Source organism: Arachis ipaensis, chromosome B2, assembly GCF_059453495.1.
Source record: "Arachis ipaensis isolate K30076 ecotype BB chromosome B2, ASM5945349v1, whole genome shotgun sequence".
In the NCBI taxonomy this organism is placed as follows: Eukaryota; Viridiplantae; Streptophyta; class Magnoliopsida; order Fabales; family Fabaceae; genus Arachis; species Arachis ipaensis.
Window position 1 is genome coordinate 10,960,228 of NC_142437.1, and position 13,883 is coordinate 10,974,110.

The following is a 13,883-nucleotide window of genomic DNA, read 5'->3' on the forward strand; positions in this document are numbered from 1 at the left end:
CTTTTTTTAAGTTTCTCTTAAAATTTAATAACAGTGTCATTTTCATAATCTCCACCAAATACACCTCTTCCCTAATTTAAAAAAAAAACTAATGCATTAGTGGAGCATATTAAATTATTATATTGTCACAAAAAATATTAAATTATTATTCAGATAACAATAAGACAAAATAGAATAAGTATTTTAATATTCACATTCGCCTCAAATATTAATTAATTATTTTATTATTCATGCCATTAATTACCTACAAGAATTTTATTTATGATACAAATTCATATCTGTCATACAAACTCATACCCTCTTGCTTCTCTCCGAACGTAATATCTTCTAATACGAAAAAAAATCTTAAAAAGAAGAGATGTGAAAAATTGATAGTTGTGCTCGTTGAAATTAGAGATTAAAAACGTAAGAACAAGTTCAAAATCCTAACTTAATTGATTGAAATTGGTGATTCGATTTGAAAGGAATTAGAATTTTAAAATTGGAGTAGAAGAAGTGTATTTGGTGGGGATGATGAAAATGACATTGTTATCAAGTATCAAGAGAAACATAGCGTCAATTGAAAAGAAAAGAGAAGATAACGTGAATCTTGAAACTCTGGTAGAAAGATAATTATCAATAATACACTGTATATATCACAAAGGGTAATTTACCCTTTATTTTAGAGAGGGTATGATAGAATTCACCTACTACAATTATCATAAACTCCACCAAAATAAAAATGGATTGAATGAGAATTGCTGATTATTTAAATATATTATTGTTGTATTAGCAATGGCAAAGGTGTAGCTGATTGGAGGGGCATTAAAAAAAGGGTTTGTAAGATATATAACAGCACAAGGGAGAACAAATTCAACGGATTCAAATGGGTTTGTGTTCAAGAATTGCAATGTCTTTAGAAATGGTTCTACTTTCTTGGGAAGGCTTTGGAGATCTTATGCAAGAGTTCTTTTCTATAACACAAACATGACCAACATTATTCAACCCTCCGATTGGGACCCATGGGATTACTCTCAACTATTACCATGTTAATCATCTCATTAACAACATTATTAACTCAGGTTAAATTCAAAGCAACAATGTCAATGTGACTTTGTAACACCCTACCACACAAAGCTTTACGCTTAAGTCGTAAAACAAAGGTGATGTGGTATTACGACCTCTAAAATAAAATAAGTACATATAATAGCAGAAGAGTTATAATATGCTAGGAGCCTTGAAGGATAGGGAAAATAAAAATCGCGAGATAAAAGCGCAACGCTCAAGGAACGAGTTAACTTGCATGCTAAGAAAACTGTAACTGTCAAACATAAGATAACAGAAGTAGGAATAGAGTGCCAAAGATACAAAATATCAAGCTCCTAACTCAGCCTGCGAAGTCAAGACTGGCCGGAGAATATTTACACATATATATACATACATATCCAAAACCCAAAAGTACATATACACAATCCTGCCTCTCCATAAACCTCTAAGAGGATCAAAAAGAATAAGTCATGCGGAGAGAAAACTAAGTACATATATATACATCATAGCATAACAAAATATCCCAGTAACCACTCCGCTTCAAGAGTCCAGACGCCTAACGAGATGCCTCTCGACCTGCATCTGAAAATTAACAACATAGTATGGAATGAGAACCGGAGGTTCTCAGTATGGTAAAGGTGCCACACACATAATATATAAGGTCCTGGGAATGCCAGAGGCAATCCTAGAATGCCGACACTCAGATTGTAGAGCTTAAAGTATTAAACAGAAGCCATAAAAGGTGGTTTCCTAGAAATATTTAATCCTAACTTAACTTAACCTTAAATCTAAGTCCTATACTGCCATTCCTCCATACCTCCAATTCCATCATGCATTTTCACAGACAAATAAACAGATAAAGGCAAACACAAGAAAGTTACAACTACTGCAGGTAACAAATACACATTTAGCATGGCAAATACAGATAGGCACACCCAATTAGAGCACAAGCAAGTAATTCAAGTAATATGCATATGATGCATGCCTGTCCTATGGCTGATGAGGCTCATCTGTCGGTTATCCAGCCAACCCGACAAGTCTGAATTGTCCTTAGACTGTCCCCCGACGTGCATCCCCAAGAGTCTATGCATAGATTTTTCTCAAATAATCAATATTGCTCAATGGGGGTAACATTCCCGGGAATTTATGTAGTGCCCGGTCACACTTACGTCGTAGGGTCAACAGAGTATCGAGTTTTCAACCTGGTACACGTGGTGGCAAGCCACGACACTTAATCCAGGGAATCTCGTATCTCAGATTATTCAAATTCATAAGCCATATAAATAATTCAATTATAATTCATCAACATCCACATCATTCCCAATTGCATCTCATTCATCATCATACATTAAACATATTCAATCCTTATCCTTCATTATATCACCTTCCATTCCATCCATCAATAGTTTCAATTCAAAACATAATTCATTCTTTTCTAAGAATCAAACTTCAAACTTAAAACATACTCACTATCTTAATAACCCAAAATCAAACCATATAACCTTTAAATCTAAATCTCTTTTAAATAATCATCTAAATAAAATCTCTAATTTTTTATAAAATTTTGGCAGCATCTCCTCTAAAACTCGGACTTTGCCACCCTTTTCGGGTCCAAACCTGCTTTCTTTTCAATTCAACATACCCTTCCTCATCATCATAACAATCACCACAATAAATCTACTTCAAATCAACAATTAAACTCATACAATATTCAAATCCAACAACCAAAATTCAACTAAGGATCATAGTTCACAAATCCTAGGCTTTTAACACAAAATACCTCATTATCACAACAACCTCCACAATAGTTATACCTCAAATCAATAATTCACCAAATCATTAGTTAATCAACAATAACATTCAACCATAATTCTCTCCAAATTAACATAACAACATTCACCATCCAAAATTAAAAACTAATTATCCAATAAACTTCAACCAAATATATTCATCGATAAATTACTAAACATTAAACATACACCTGCATTCCAACTTATCCAATGGTCATCTAGCCTAAGTTTTCACAGAACATTATATATTAAATGCAAGAAACCTAAACCATACCTTAGCCGATTTCCACGTAACGACCAAAGCTATTTATTCAAAACCAAAACAGCCCCTCAAAACTCAACTAATCCGCTTCCTCCAAGTTCCAGTATTCACAATTTCAAGCTCCAATTATTTATTTTCAACCTAATACACATTCATAATACATATATACCCAATTTAATACTCAAAGCTCAAATTTAATGAAATTAAAATAGAATTATCGTATCCTCACCTTACCCAAGCTTCACATAAGCAAGAGTGAACGTTTCTCTCAAGCTAATTGGATCCTAAAACATCAGAAATCAAAGAAATTCAATATTCCCACTTAAAATTCGAAAATTGGGGGAAGATGAAGCTGAGAGTGAAATAGCAAGTTACCTATGAAATTGTTCCGGCAGAAATGTAGAGCTCGACGCGGTGAACGCGTGGCCGCAAACGGTGCGGCGATCGGAGCTCGAACGGAGGAATTACGGGATTTGGAACTTTGCCGTAAAGGTTCGGCGTTCCTTTCCTCTCCCTGGAGCTCAGCTGCGTCCTTGAGGAAATGAGGGAAAAAGAGCCCGTGGCTCTTTTTAATGGGCTGGTCCGGTTGGACCGATAGCCCGGTTCGGGTCCGGTTCAACCGGTTCGGTCCTTTCGGTCCATTTTTGGACCGTTTTCTTCAAAATTAGTGTCAAAATTCTCGTTTCGATGAGCTCTACCCTATTTTGATATAATATTCGCATTTCTAATCCTCCTTATTAAAAAATAATTTATTAACTAATTATCTACTAATTTAACCGGGGTTTACATTCTACCCACCTAATAAAGAATTTTGCCCTCAAAATTCAAATATAGTTACCTGAAAAGAGATGTGGATAGTCCTTTCGCATATCTGATTCGAGTTCCCAGGTATGTTCCTCGATACCAGCTCGTCTCCAAGCTACTTTTACCAATGATACTTCCCTTCCTCGTAATCGTTTAACACTGGTGTCATCAATCCTCACCGGAATTACTGGGAGTGTTAGATCTTCTCTCACTTGAATTGGTTCTGGTTCTAGAACATGACTTGCATCAGGAGTATACTTCCGAAGCTGTGATACATGAAATACATCGTGCAAATTCGAAAGGTATGGCGGTAAGGCAATTCTATAAGCCACTGGTCCAATTCTTTTCAGAATCTCAAACGGTCCAATATAACGGGGATTCAGTTTCTTGGTCTTAATAGCTCTTCCCACTCCAGTGGTTGGTGTAACTTTCAAAAAGACATGTTCTCCTTCTTCGAACTCCAAAGGCTTTCGCCTCTGGTCAGCATAGCTCTTTTGGCAGCTTTGGGCTATAAGCATTCGACTACGAATCTTCTTTATCTGCTCAGTCGTTTCGGCTATCATCTCAGGCCCTAATAAACTCCTTTCTCCAGTTTCATACCAACACAATGGAGATTGACATTTCCTGCCATACAGAGCCTCATATGGAGCCATTCCGATGCTCGCATGATAGCTATTATTATAAGCAAACTCTACTAATGGCATATACCGGTCCCAGCTCGCCGGTTGGTCCAAAACACAAGCTCTTAGCATATCTTCCAAGGTCTGAATAGTTCTTTCTGACTGACCATCTGTCTGAGGGTGATACGCAGTACTCAAGCTTAACTGAGTCCCAAATGTACGCTGAAAAGCTCCCCAGAACCTTGATGTGAAACGAGGATCTCTGTCAGATATGATAGTAGAAGGCACACCATGCAACCTGACAATCTCTTTGATATACATTCGAGCCAATTCCTCCATTGTGCAACTTATTCGGATAGGAAGAAAGTGAGCTGATTTTGTCAGTCGATCCACAACCACCCAAATAGCGTCACAACCAGATCGGGTTCTAGGCAAACCTATCACAAAATCCATTGCGATACTCTCCCATTTCCATTGTGGAATCTCCAAAGGCTGAAGGGTCCCTGATGGTCTCTGATGCTCAATCTTAACCTTCTGACACGTTAAACATTTAGATACATGCAATGCCACATCATTCTTCATACCTGGCCACCAGAACATCGCTTTCAGATCCTGATACATTTTAGTGCTCCCTGGGTGAATTGAAAACCCGCTCTTGTGAGCTTCCTTCAAGATACTTTGTCGTAGGTCTCCAACATCAGGCACAATAATCCGGTTCTTGAACCTCCATAAACCATCCTGACCTTTTGACATTCTCCACTGTTTTCCCTGTTCAACTGCTGGTAATACCTTACGTAACGCTTCACTATCTTGATGAGCCTTCAGAAGTTCTGATTTAAAATCACTTGAAATCTGTAACTGACTCAAACACAAAATTCCAAATTCTTCTCTAACTCCCAAATTCAAACCTTGAAATGCCTTTAGTAACTCTTCCTCCCGTAGCATCATCCAAGCTGCATATACAGACTTCCGACTCAAAGCGTCCGCCACAACGTTCGCTTTTCCTGGATGATAATTCAATTCAAAATCATAATCTTTCAGAAGCTCCATCCACCTCCTCTGACGCATATTCAACTCTTTCTGCTCAAAAAGATACTTCAAACTCTTATGGTCTGAGAAAACATGAAACTTAACGCCATAGAGGTAGTGCCTCCAAATCTTTAAAGCAAACACAACAGCAGCAAGTTCTAAATCATGTGTCGGGTAGTTCATCTCATGCGGCCTTAACTGCCGTGAGGCGTATGCTACAACATTCTGGTGCTGCATCAAAACACACCCCAACCCTTTCAGAGATGCATCACAATACACTTCAAACGATTCACTTGGTTCAGGTAATACCAATACAGGTGCAGTAGTCAACCTGTGCTTCAATGCCTGGAAACTCTCTTCACATTCCGAAGTCCAGATAAAAGGTGTATCCTTCCTAGTCAACTTAGTTAAAGGTAAGGCGAGCTGTGAAAATCCCTTAATGAATCTGCGATAATACCCTGCCAAACCTAAGAAACTCCTGATCTCTGTCACTGAAGTTGGTCGCTCCCAATTCATCACTGCTTCCACCTTAGCAGGATCCACAGCTATCCCCTGCTTACTCACCACGTGGCCGAGAAACTTCACTTCACTCTTCCAGAACTCACATTTAGATAGCTTAGCATATAACTTCCTGTCTCTCAGAATTTGCAGCACAGTTCGCAAATGATCAGCATGTTCCTCTTCAGTCTTAGAATAAACAAGAATGTCATCAATGAAGACAATAACAAACTTGTCCAGATACGGTCGAAAAATCCTGTTCATATAATCCATAAATACTGCCGGGGCATTAGTTAACCCGAAAGACATCACTGTATACTCATAATGACCATAACGGGTTCTGAAAGCAGTTTTCGGAATATCCTCGTCTCTAACCCTTATCTGATGATATCCGGATCGCAAATCAATCTTAGAAAATACACCGGCACCCTGTAACTGATCCATTAGATCATCGATTCTAGGCAACGGATATTTATTCTTCACAGTGATCTTATTCAATTGCCGATAATCGACACACAGCCGCATACTCCCATCCTTCTTCTTTACCAGTAACACTGGCGCTCCCCACGGAGAAACACTTGGTCGGATAAAATGCTTACCCAACAGATCTTCCAGCTGAGCTTTCAGTTCAGCCATTTCTAAAGGCGACATCCTATAAGGAGTAATTGAAATTGGACCGGATCCAGGTACCAACTCAATTGCAAATTCAACCTCTCGGTTAGGTGGGAATTCATTAATATCATCCGGAAACACATCTGGAAATTCACATACAACCGGAATTTGCTCTAAACTCTGATCATCACCTGATACTCCCGCAGTTAATAACATAATACCCTGACATTCGGTTCCAGAACAGTTTACTATCATAGAGTTCAAATAGTAACTATTCACCACAACCGGTGCTTCTGACCCTTCTGGCATAAACTGTACTGACTTCTCAGAACAATCAAGCAAAACATGATTCTTGGATAACCAATCCAATCCCAAAATGAGATCAAGACCAGTCATAGGCAAACAAATCAAATCATGCACAAATTCATGCTGTTGCACTCGAAAAGGAACTTGTGGACATTCTATCCTAGTCACCATAGCTTCATGAGTAGCATTATATACTTTCAAATCATAACCTAGAACCACCATTCTCAATCCTAATTCATGGGCCTTTTCAAATGCAATAAATGAATGACTTGCTCCTGAATCAAATAAAGCATTTAAGATTTTACCAGCCATTTCACAATTACCTCTAATCAGTGTCTCAGATCCCTCAGCACCAATGGTAGAAGTGGTGTATACTCTCCCCGGCTGCTGCACCCTACCAGTCTCATACTTCTTCTCAGGGCAATTACTGGCTATATGCCCGGGCTGTCCACAGGAATAGCACACTCCAAGTCCTAGTCTGCACGGAACTCCAGGATGATACTTTCCGCACTTCTGACAATTCAGATCTTGCTGTGGCTGCTTCCCAAACCTTTTTCCTTGACTAGCATTGGTATTCGGCCTTCTGTAATTACCTTGACCCTGAGTCTGCTGTGAAACAAAACCTCCACGTTTGAAATTCCTACCTCTCGGAGCAAAGTTCCTCCCTGAAGGCCTCTGAAAAGGCATCCTCAAACTCCCTTTCTCTGCTGCCGCCTTCCTCACACAATCCTCAGCCACCCTACTCTTATTCACCAATTCAGAAAATACCCTGATCTCCATTGGGGCAACGAAGCTCAGAATATCGCTCCGAAGACCTCCCTCATATTTAATACACTTCCATTCAGCAAAATCTTCAGGCGCACCTTGACAGATACGAGAAAAGCGACATAACTCCTCAAATTTGCTGGTATACTCAGCAACAGTCATTTGTCCCTGCTTTAACTGCATTAATTCAAGTTCCTTGGCATTTCTAGCTGAATTAGGAAAGTATTTCTTATAGAACTCTGTCCGGAAAACCTCCCAAGGAATCGCAGCACCATCAGGCTGCAGGATACGTCGTGTTCCCTGCCACCAATACTGAGCTTCACCTTGCAACTGATAAGTCCCAAATTCAACCCATTGCTCTTCAGGAACCTGTTGTGCCTGTAACGCCCTTTCCATAGCCTGAATCCAATTATCTGCATCAGTTGGATTTGAGGTTCCCCTAAAAGTCGGAGGGCGAACTTTCAGAAATGTAGCAAGTGTCATAGGACCGTCTCCATCATTATTGTTCCCATGATTACCCTGATTTATCTGATTACCCAGTGCCTCAGCTGTTGCCTGCATAGCTGCAGCCATATTTCCCAAGGCAGCCATAAAGTCTACTGGATCAGTCCCTGTGGGTACAGGAGTAACGGTGCCTGTCCTACCTCTACCTCGCCCGCGACCGCGTCCGCGAGTCGACATCTGGTCCCTATACACACCAAACAAGTGATATTAAGTTGATCAGTCTCAATATCGCAGGTCTAATGCGTTAAGTTCCAAATGCATGCTCACAAACGTTTATGCCATATATATCAATCAGATATCCTAATAGCACATAAACACATATACAGAGAATGCACAGAAGCACAATCAGTCCGTCTTTCAGGCTCTATAGGAACGAACGGCTCTGATACCATTAATGTAACACCCTACCACACAAAGCTTTACGCTTAAGTCGTAAAACAAAGGTGATGTGGTATTACGACCTCTAAAATAAAATAAGTACATATAATAGCAGAAGAGTTATAATATGCTAGGAGCCTTGAAGGATAGGGAAAATAAAAATCGCGAGATAAAAGCGCAACGCTCAAGGAACGAGTTAACTTGCATGCTAAGAAAACTGTAACTGTCAAACATAAGATAACAGAAGTAGGAATAGAGTGCCAAAGATACAAAATATCAAGCTCCTAACTCAGCCTGCGAAGTCAAGACTGGCCGGAGAATATTTACACATATATATACATACATATCCAAAACCCAAAAGTACATATACACAATCCTGCCTCTCCATAAACCTCTAAGAGGATCAAAAAGAATAAGTCATGCGGAGAGAAAACTAAGTACATATATATACATCATAGCATAACAAAATATCCCAGTAACCACTCCGCTTCAAGAGTCCAGACGCCTAACGAGATGCCTCTCGACCTGCATCTGAAAATTAACAACATAGTATGGAATGAGAACCGGAGGTTCTCAGTATGGTAAAGGTGCCACACACATAATATATAAGGTCCTGGGAATGCCAGAGGCAATCCTAGAACGCCGACACTCAGATTGTAGAGCTTAAAGTATTAAACAGAAGCCATAAAAGGTGGTTTCCTAGAAATATTTAATCCTAACTTAACTTAACCTTAAATCTAAGTCCTATACTGCCATTCCTCCATACCTCCAATTCCATCATGCATTTTCACAGACAAATAAACAGATAAAGGCAAACACAAGAAAGTTACAACTACTGCAGGTAACAAATACACATTTAGCATGGCAAATACAGATAGGCACACCCAATTAGAGCACAAGCAAGTAATTCAAGTAATATGCATATGATGCATGCCTGTCCTATGGCTGATGAGGCTCATCTGTCGGTTATCCAGCCAACCCGACAAGTCTGAATTGTCCTTAGACTGTCCCCCGACGTGCATCCCCAAGAGTCTATGCATAGATTTTTCTCAAATAATCAATATTGCTCAATGGGGGTAACATTCCCGGGAATTTATGTAGTGCCCGGTCACACTTACGTCGTAGGGTCAACAGAGTATCGAGTTTTCAACCTGGTACACGTGGTGGCAAGCCACGGCACTTAATCCAGGGAATCTCGTATCTCAGATTATTCAAATTCATAAGCCATATAAATAATTCAATTATAATTCATCAACATCCACATCATTCCCAATTGCATCTCATTCATCATCATACATTAAACATATTCAATCCTTATCCTTCATTATATCACCTTCCATTCCATCCATCAATAGTTTCAATTCAAAACATAATTCATTCTTTTCTAAGAATCAAACTTCAAACTTAAAACATACTCACTATCTTAATAACCCAAAATCAAACCATATAACCTTTAAATCTAAATCTCTTTTAAATAATCATCTAAATAAAATCTCTAATTTTTTATAAAATTTTGGCAGCATCTCCTCTAAAACTCGGACTTTGCCACCCTTTTCGGGTCCAAACCTGCTTTCTTTTCAATTCAACATACCCTTCCTCATCATCATAACAATCACCACAATAAATCTACTTCAAATCAACAATTAAACTCATACAATATTCAAATCCAACAACCAAAATTCAACTAAGGATCATAGTTCACAAATCCTAGGCTTTTAACACAAAATACCTCATTATCACAACAACCTCCACAATAGTTATACCTCAAATCAATAATTCACCAAATCATTAGTTAATCAACAATAACATTCAACCATAATTCTCTCCAAATTAACATAACAACATTCACCATCCAAAATTAAAAACTAATTATCCAATAAACTTCAACCAAATATATTCATCGATAAATTACTAAACATTAAACATACACCTGCATTCCAACTTATCCAATGGTCATCTAGCCTAAGTTTTCACAGAACATTATATATTAAATGCAAGAAACCTAAACCATACCTTAGCCGATTTCCACGTAACGACCAAAGCTATTTATTCAAAACCAAAACAGCCCCTCAAAACTCAACTAATCCGCTTCCTCCAAGTTCCAGTATTCACAATTTCAAGCTCCAATTATTTATTTTCAACCTAATACACATTCATAATACATATATACCCAATTTAATACTCAAAGCTCAAATTTAATGAAATTAAAATAGAATTATCGTATCCTCACCTTACCCAAGCTTCACATAAGCAAGAGTGAACGTTTCTCTCAAGCTAATTGGATCCTAAAACATCAGAAATCAAAGAAATTCAATATTCCCACTTAAAATTCAAAAATTGGGGGAAGATGAAGCTGAGAGTGAAATAGCAAGTTACCTGTGAAATTGTTCCGGCAGAAATGTAGAGCTCGACGCGGTGAACGCGTGGCCGCAAACGGTGCGGCGATCGGAGCTCGAACGGAGGAATTACGGGATTTGGAACTTTGCCGTAAAGGTTCGGCGTTCCTTTCCTCTCCCTGGAGCTCAGCTGCGTCCTTGAGGAAATGAGGGAAAAAGAGCCCGTGGCTCTTTTTAATGGGCTGGTCCGGTTGGACCGATAGCCCGGTTCGGGTCCGGTTCAACCGGTTCGGTCCTTTCGGTCCATTTTTGGACCGTTTTCTTCAAAATTAGTGTCAAAATTCTCGTTTCGATGAGCTCTACCCTATTTTGATATAATATTCGCATTTCTAATCCTCCTTATTAAAAAATAATTTATTAACTAATTATCTACTAATTTAACCGGGGTTTACAGACTTAGTTCATAATATTTTAAGAATTATAGTTATGTATTAAATTGTTATGTAAACACATGATTCTGATTGGACGATCGTATAAAATATTAATTTTTTTGCATGAATAACATTATGTTTACAGAATATGGCAATTTTGGACCAGGTTCTAATACCTCTAAATGAGTAAATTGGATTACAAAATTAGATTTAGAGACGGTTAATATGATGACAAGTATGAATTTCATAGACTCTGAAGGATGGCTTCATCACAACCAACGGTTTTAAAAAGAACAACAACATTATCAATAGTTTCAACACCATTTTAGATAGAATATAACTCTTTATTATTTTATTATTTGATTTGATTATTAGGAAATTAAAATTGGAAATATTTTTTGTTGAGAATTGAGATTACTCATTTTTAGAAAATTATTAACTTTAAGAATTAATTATATAAATATTTTTTCAGATGTACTCAGTGTTAATATTATTCTGACTTTATTTAAATTTTTAGTTACTTTATTTCTTAAACGATTGTGTTTGTGTATCTAATTATATTTTTTATCTTTATATTTTAAATGAATTTAAAAAAATGTGTTATTAATTTATTAATATAAAATATCTAATATATTTTATATAAATAAAAAATACATTAAAACATTTATAAAATTAGTTTATTTTAAATATAAATAAAATATTAGGATATGATTATAAAATCAAACCTATCTCGGATGCAGTGACCCCGTTATGTGTAACAAGAGAGCATCTCAGATACACTGCATCCGAGATATGCTCATATTCTGACATGGGACACTGCATCCGAGATACGTGTAAGGAAGCAAAACAGGGGCACTGCATCCGAGATATAGTCAAGATTATAATTAGAATTTCAGCACCCAAGATATGTTGTACAATAAGTCTATTTATAGAGACCATCCTAATACCTCTCCTCACACAATTCACAAACCATTCTTTTCTTTGTCTTCTTTCTATTTTGCTCTAATGGAGAACAATCAATATTTTTTGTGGTGGTTTATCCGAATGGGATAGTCAGACACGGTGATGAAGGAGTGATATTTGAGTCTGACAATACTGTGATGCTGCGCACTTACCGGGTTGATACCCTGGATGCGCTAAAGACGATCACACTGCGTAATATGGGAGGAGTAGGAACAAAGGAGGTTGGGAGGATTGCATATAGATTCTGTATGCGCTTTTGAACGGTGGATTTACGAACCGGTTATTCTGGATAGATGGGGATCAGCATGTGAGGGTCATGTTCGACGTACATGCGCGACTGATGCCCCAACATGTGATGGAGTTGTATGCTATGGTCCGAGATGTAGTTGCTGGGGATGGGCTGTCTCCTCCGGGTCCTGAAGTCGTGCCGCTCGAGGCGACACCAATCCACTATGCTCAGCCTCATGATAGTGCCGATGATTCCGACAGTGAGGGCGATTCCACCTATGTTGCCGGGTCCGAGTCGTCGAGTGATGCAGTGTTAGAGGATGAGTTTGTGCTGGAGACTCCCAGTGGCAGCATTGGTAGGTTTCTGCTACCTCCGCCTTTGGCCATTCCTCGATTGTCGGATGTTCTTAGGCATTATCAGACGTTGAACTTGGATGCAATGCACTTGGACGATCTTTTGAACGCTGAGGACGAGGAGGATTACAACACGGAGTGCCTCCCAGGAGTGCCTCTTAGGCACAATCCACGAATGCCTTGTTGTCCCTTATTACAACGGGGATAGTTGATAGAGAGTGGAGTCAGTTTGATAAGGTTTTTTGGGCATTTCCTCCATGTATTGAAGCGTTTAAGCATTGCAAGCCGTTTGTATCGGTAGACGGAACACATCTGTACGGCAAGTACGGGGGCGTGCTTTTGATTGCTGTGGCTTAAGACGGTAACAACAATATTCTTCCTATAACTTTTTCATTAGTGGAGTCTGAGACAACGGAGTCATGGTCGTTTTTCCTCTCAAATTTGAGACAACATGTTACTCCACATCTAGGAATCCTAATCATATCGAATAGATCACAGGCCATTCGCGCCGCTCTCAATGCACCTCACAGTGGATGGCATCCCCTGTCAGCATATCATGCTTATTGCATCTGGCACATGACATCAAACTTCAATTCCAGGTTCAAGTCGACCGAGGGTAAGAGGTACCTGAATGAGGAGGAAGGAAGGCATTGGGTAGGCCGGTATCCACTCGGATCCGGAATGAGATAGATGCCATTGAGCGTGCGGAGAAGAGATGGGGCTCTGCTGCGGAGAGGGCCACACCAGACGTGGGTGTCCCAATGTGCCCCACTCGGATCCATGATGACGCATGCAGTTTAGGGTTTAGGTCTTTTTGTTCCAATGTTGTCACTTTGATGTACTGATTGTTATTAAATATTTTTAATGTGTAATGAACCATAATTTCTATATCACTAGTTACCTTCGATTGTTATGGGACCATTTTTCATCTATAACATTACAGTATTTTCATAAAAAAAGCATACAATATATTTATA

The 13,883-nt window shown here is 38.7% G+C and overlaps 1 protein-coding gene across 1 annotated transcript; it reads right to left on the bottom strand.

The window, feature by feature from the left end:
* Positions 1–1,283: 1,283 nt before the first annotated feature.
* LOC148573025 (uncharacterized) lies at positions 1,284–10,759 on the bottom strand. Its single transcript, XM_088504807.1, has 3 exons — positions 10,608–10,759; positions 7,271–8,400; positions 1,284–1,608 (listed from the first exon to the last, which is right to left on the bottom strand). The coding sequence occupies exons 2-3, from the start codon at positions 8,391–8,393 to the stop codon at positions 1,583–1,585; spliced, it is 1,149 nt and encodes a 382-aa protein (XP_088360933.1). The 5' UTR covers positions 8,394–8,400; positions 10,608–10,759; the 3' UTR covers positions 1,284–1,582.
* Positions 10,760–13,883: the final 3,124 nt, after the last annotated feature.

What these genes read in the sequence shown, in the direction of transcription:
- LOC148573025 (XM_088504807.1), bottom strand. Translation starts at nt 8,393, where the DNA reads ATGTCGACTCGCGGACGCGGTCGCGGGCGAGGTAGAGGTAGGACAGGC. An exon ending in ATCTGAGACACTGATTAGAG is followed by an intron (nt 1,609 to 7,270) that starts GTAATTGTGAAA and finishes GTTAATTTTCAG; the next exon opens with ATGCAGGTCGAGAGGCATCT.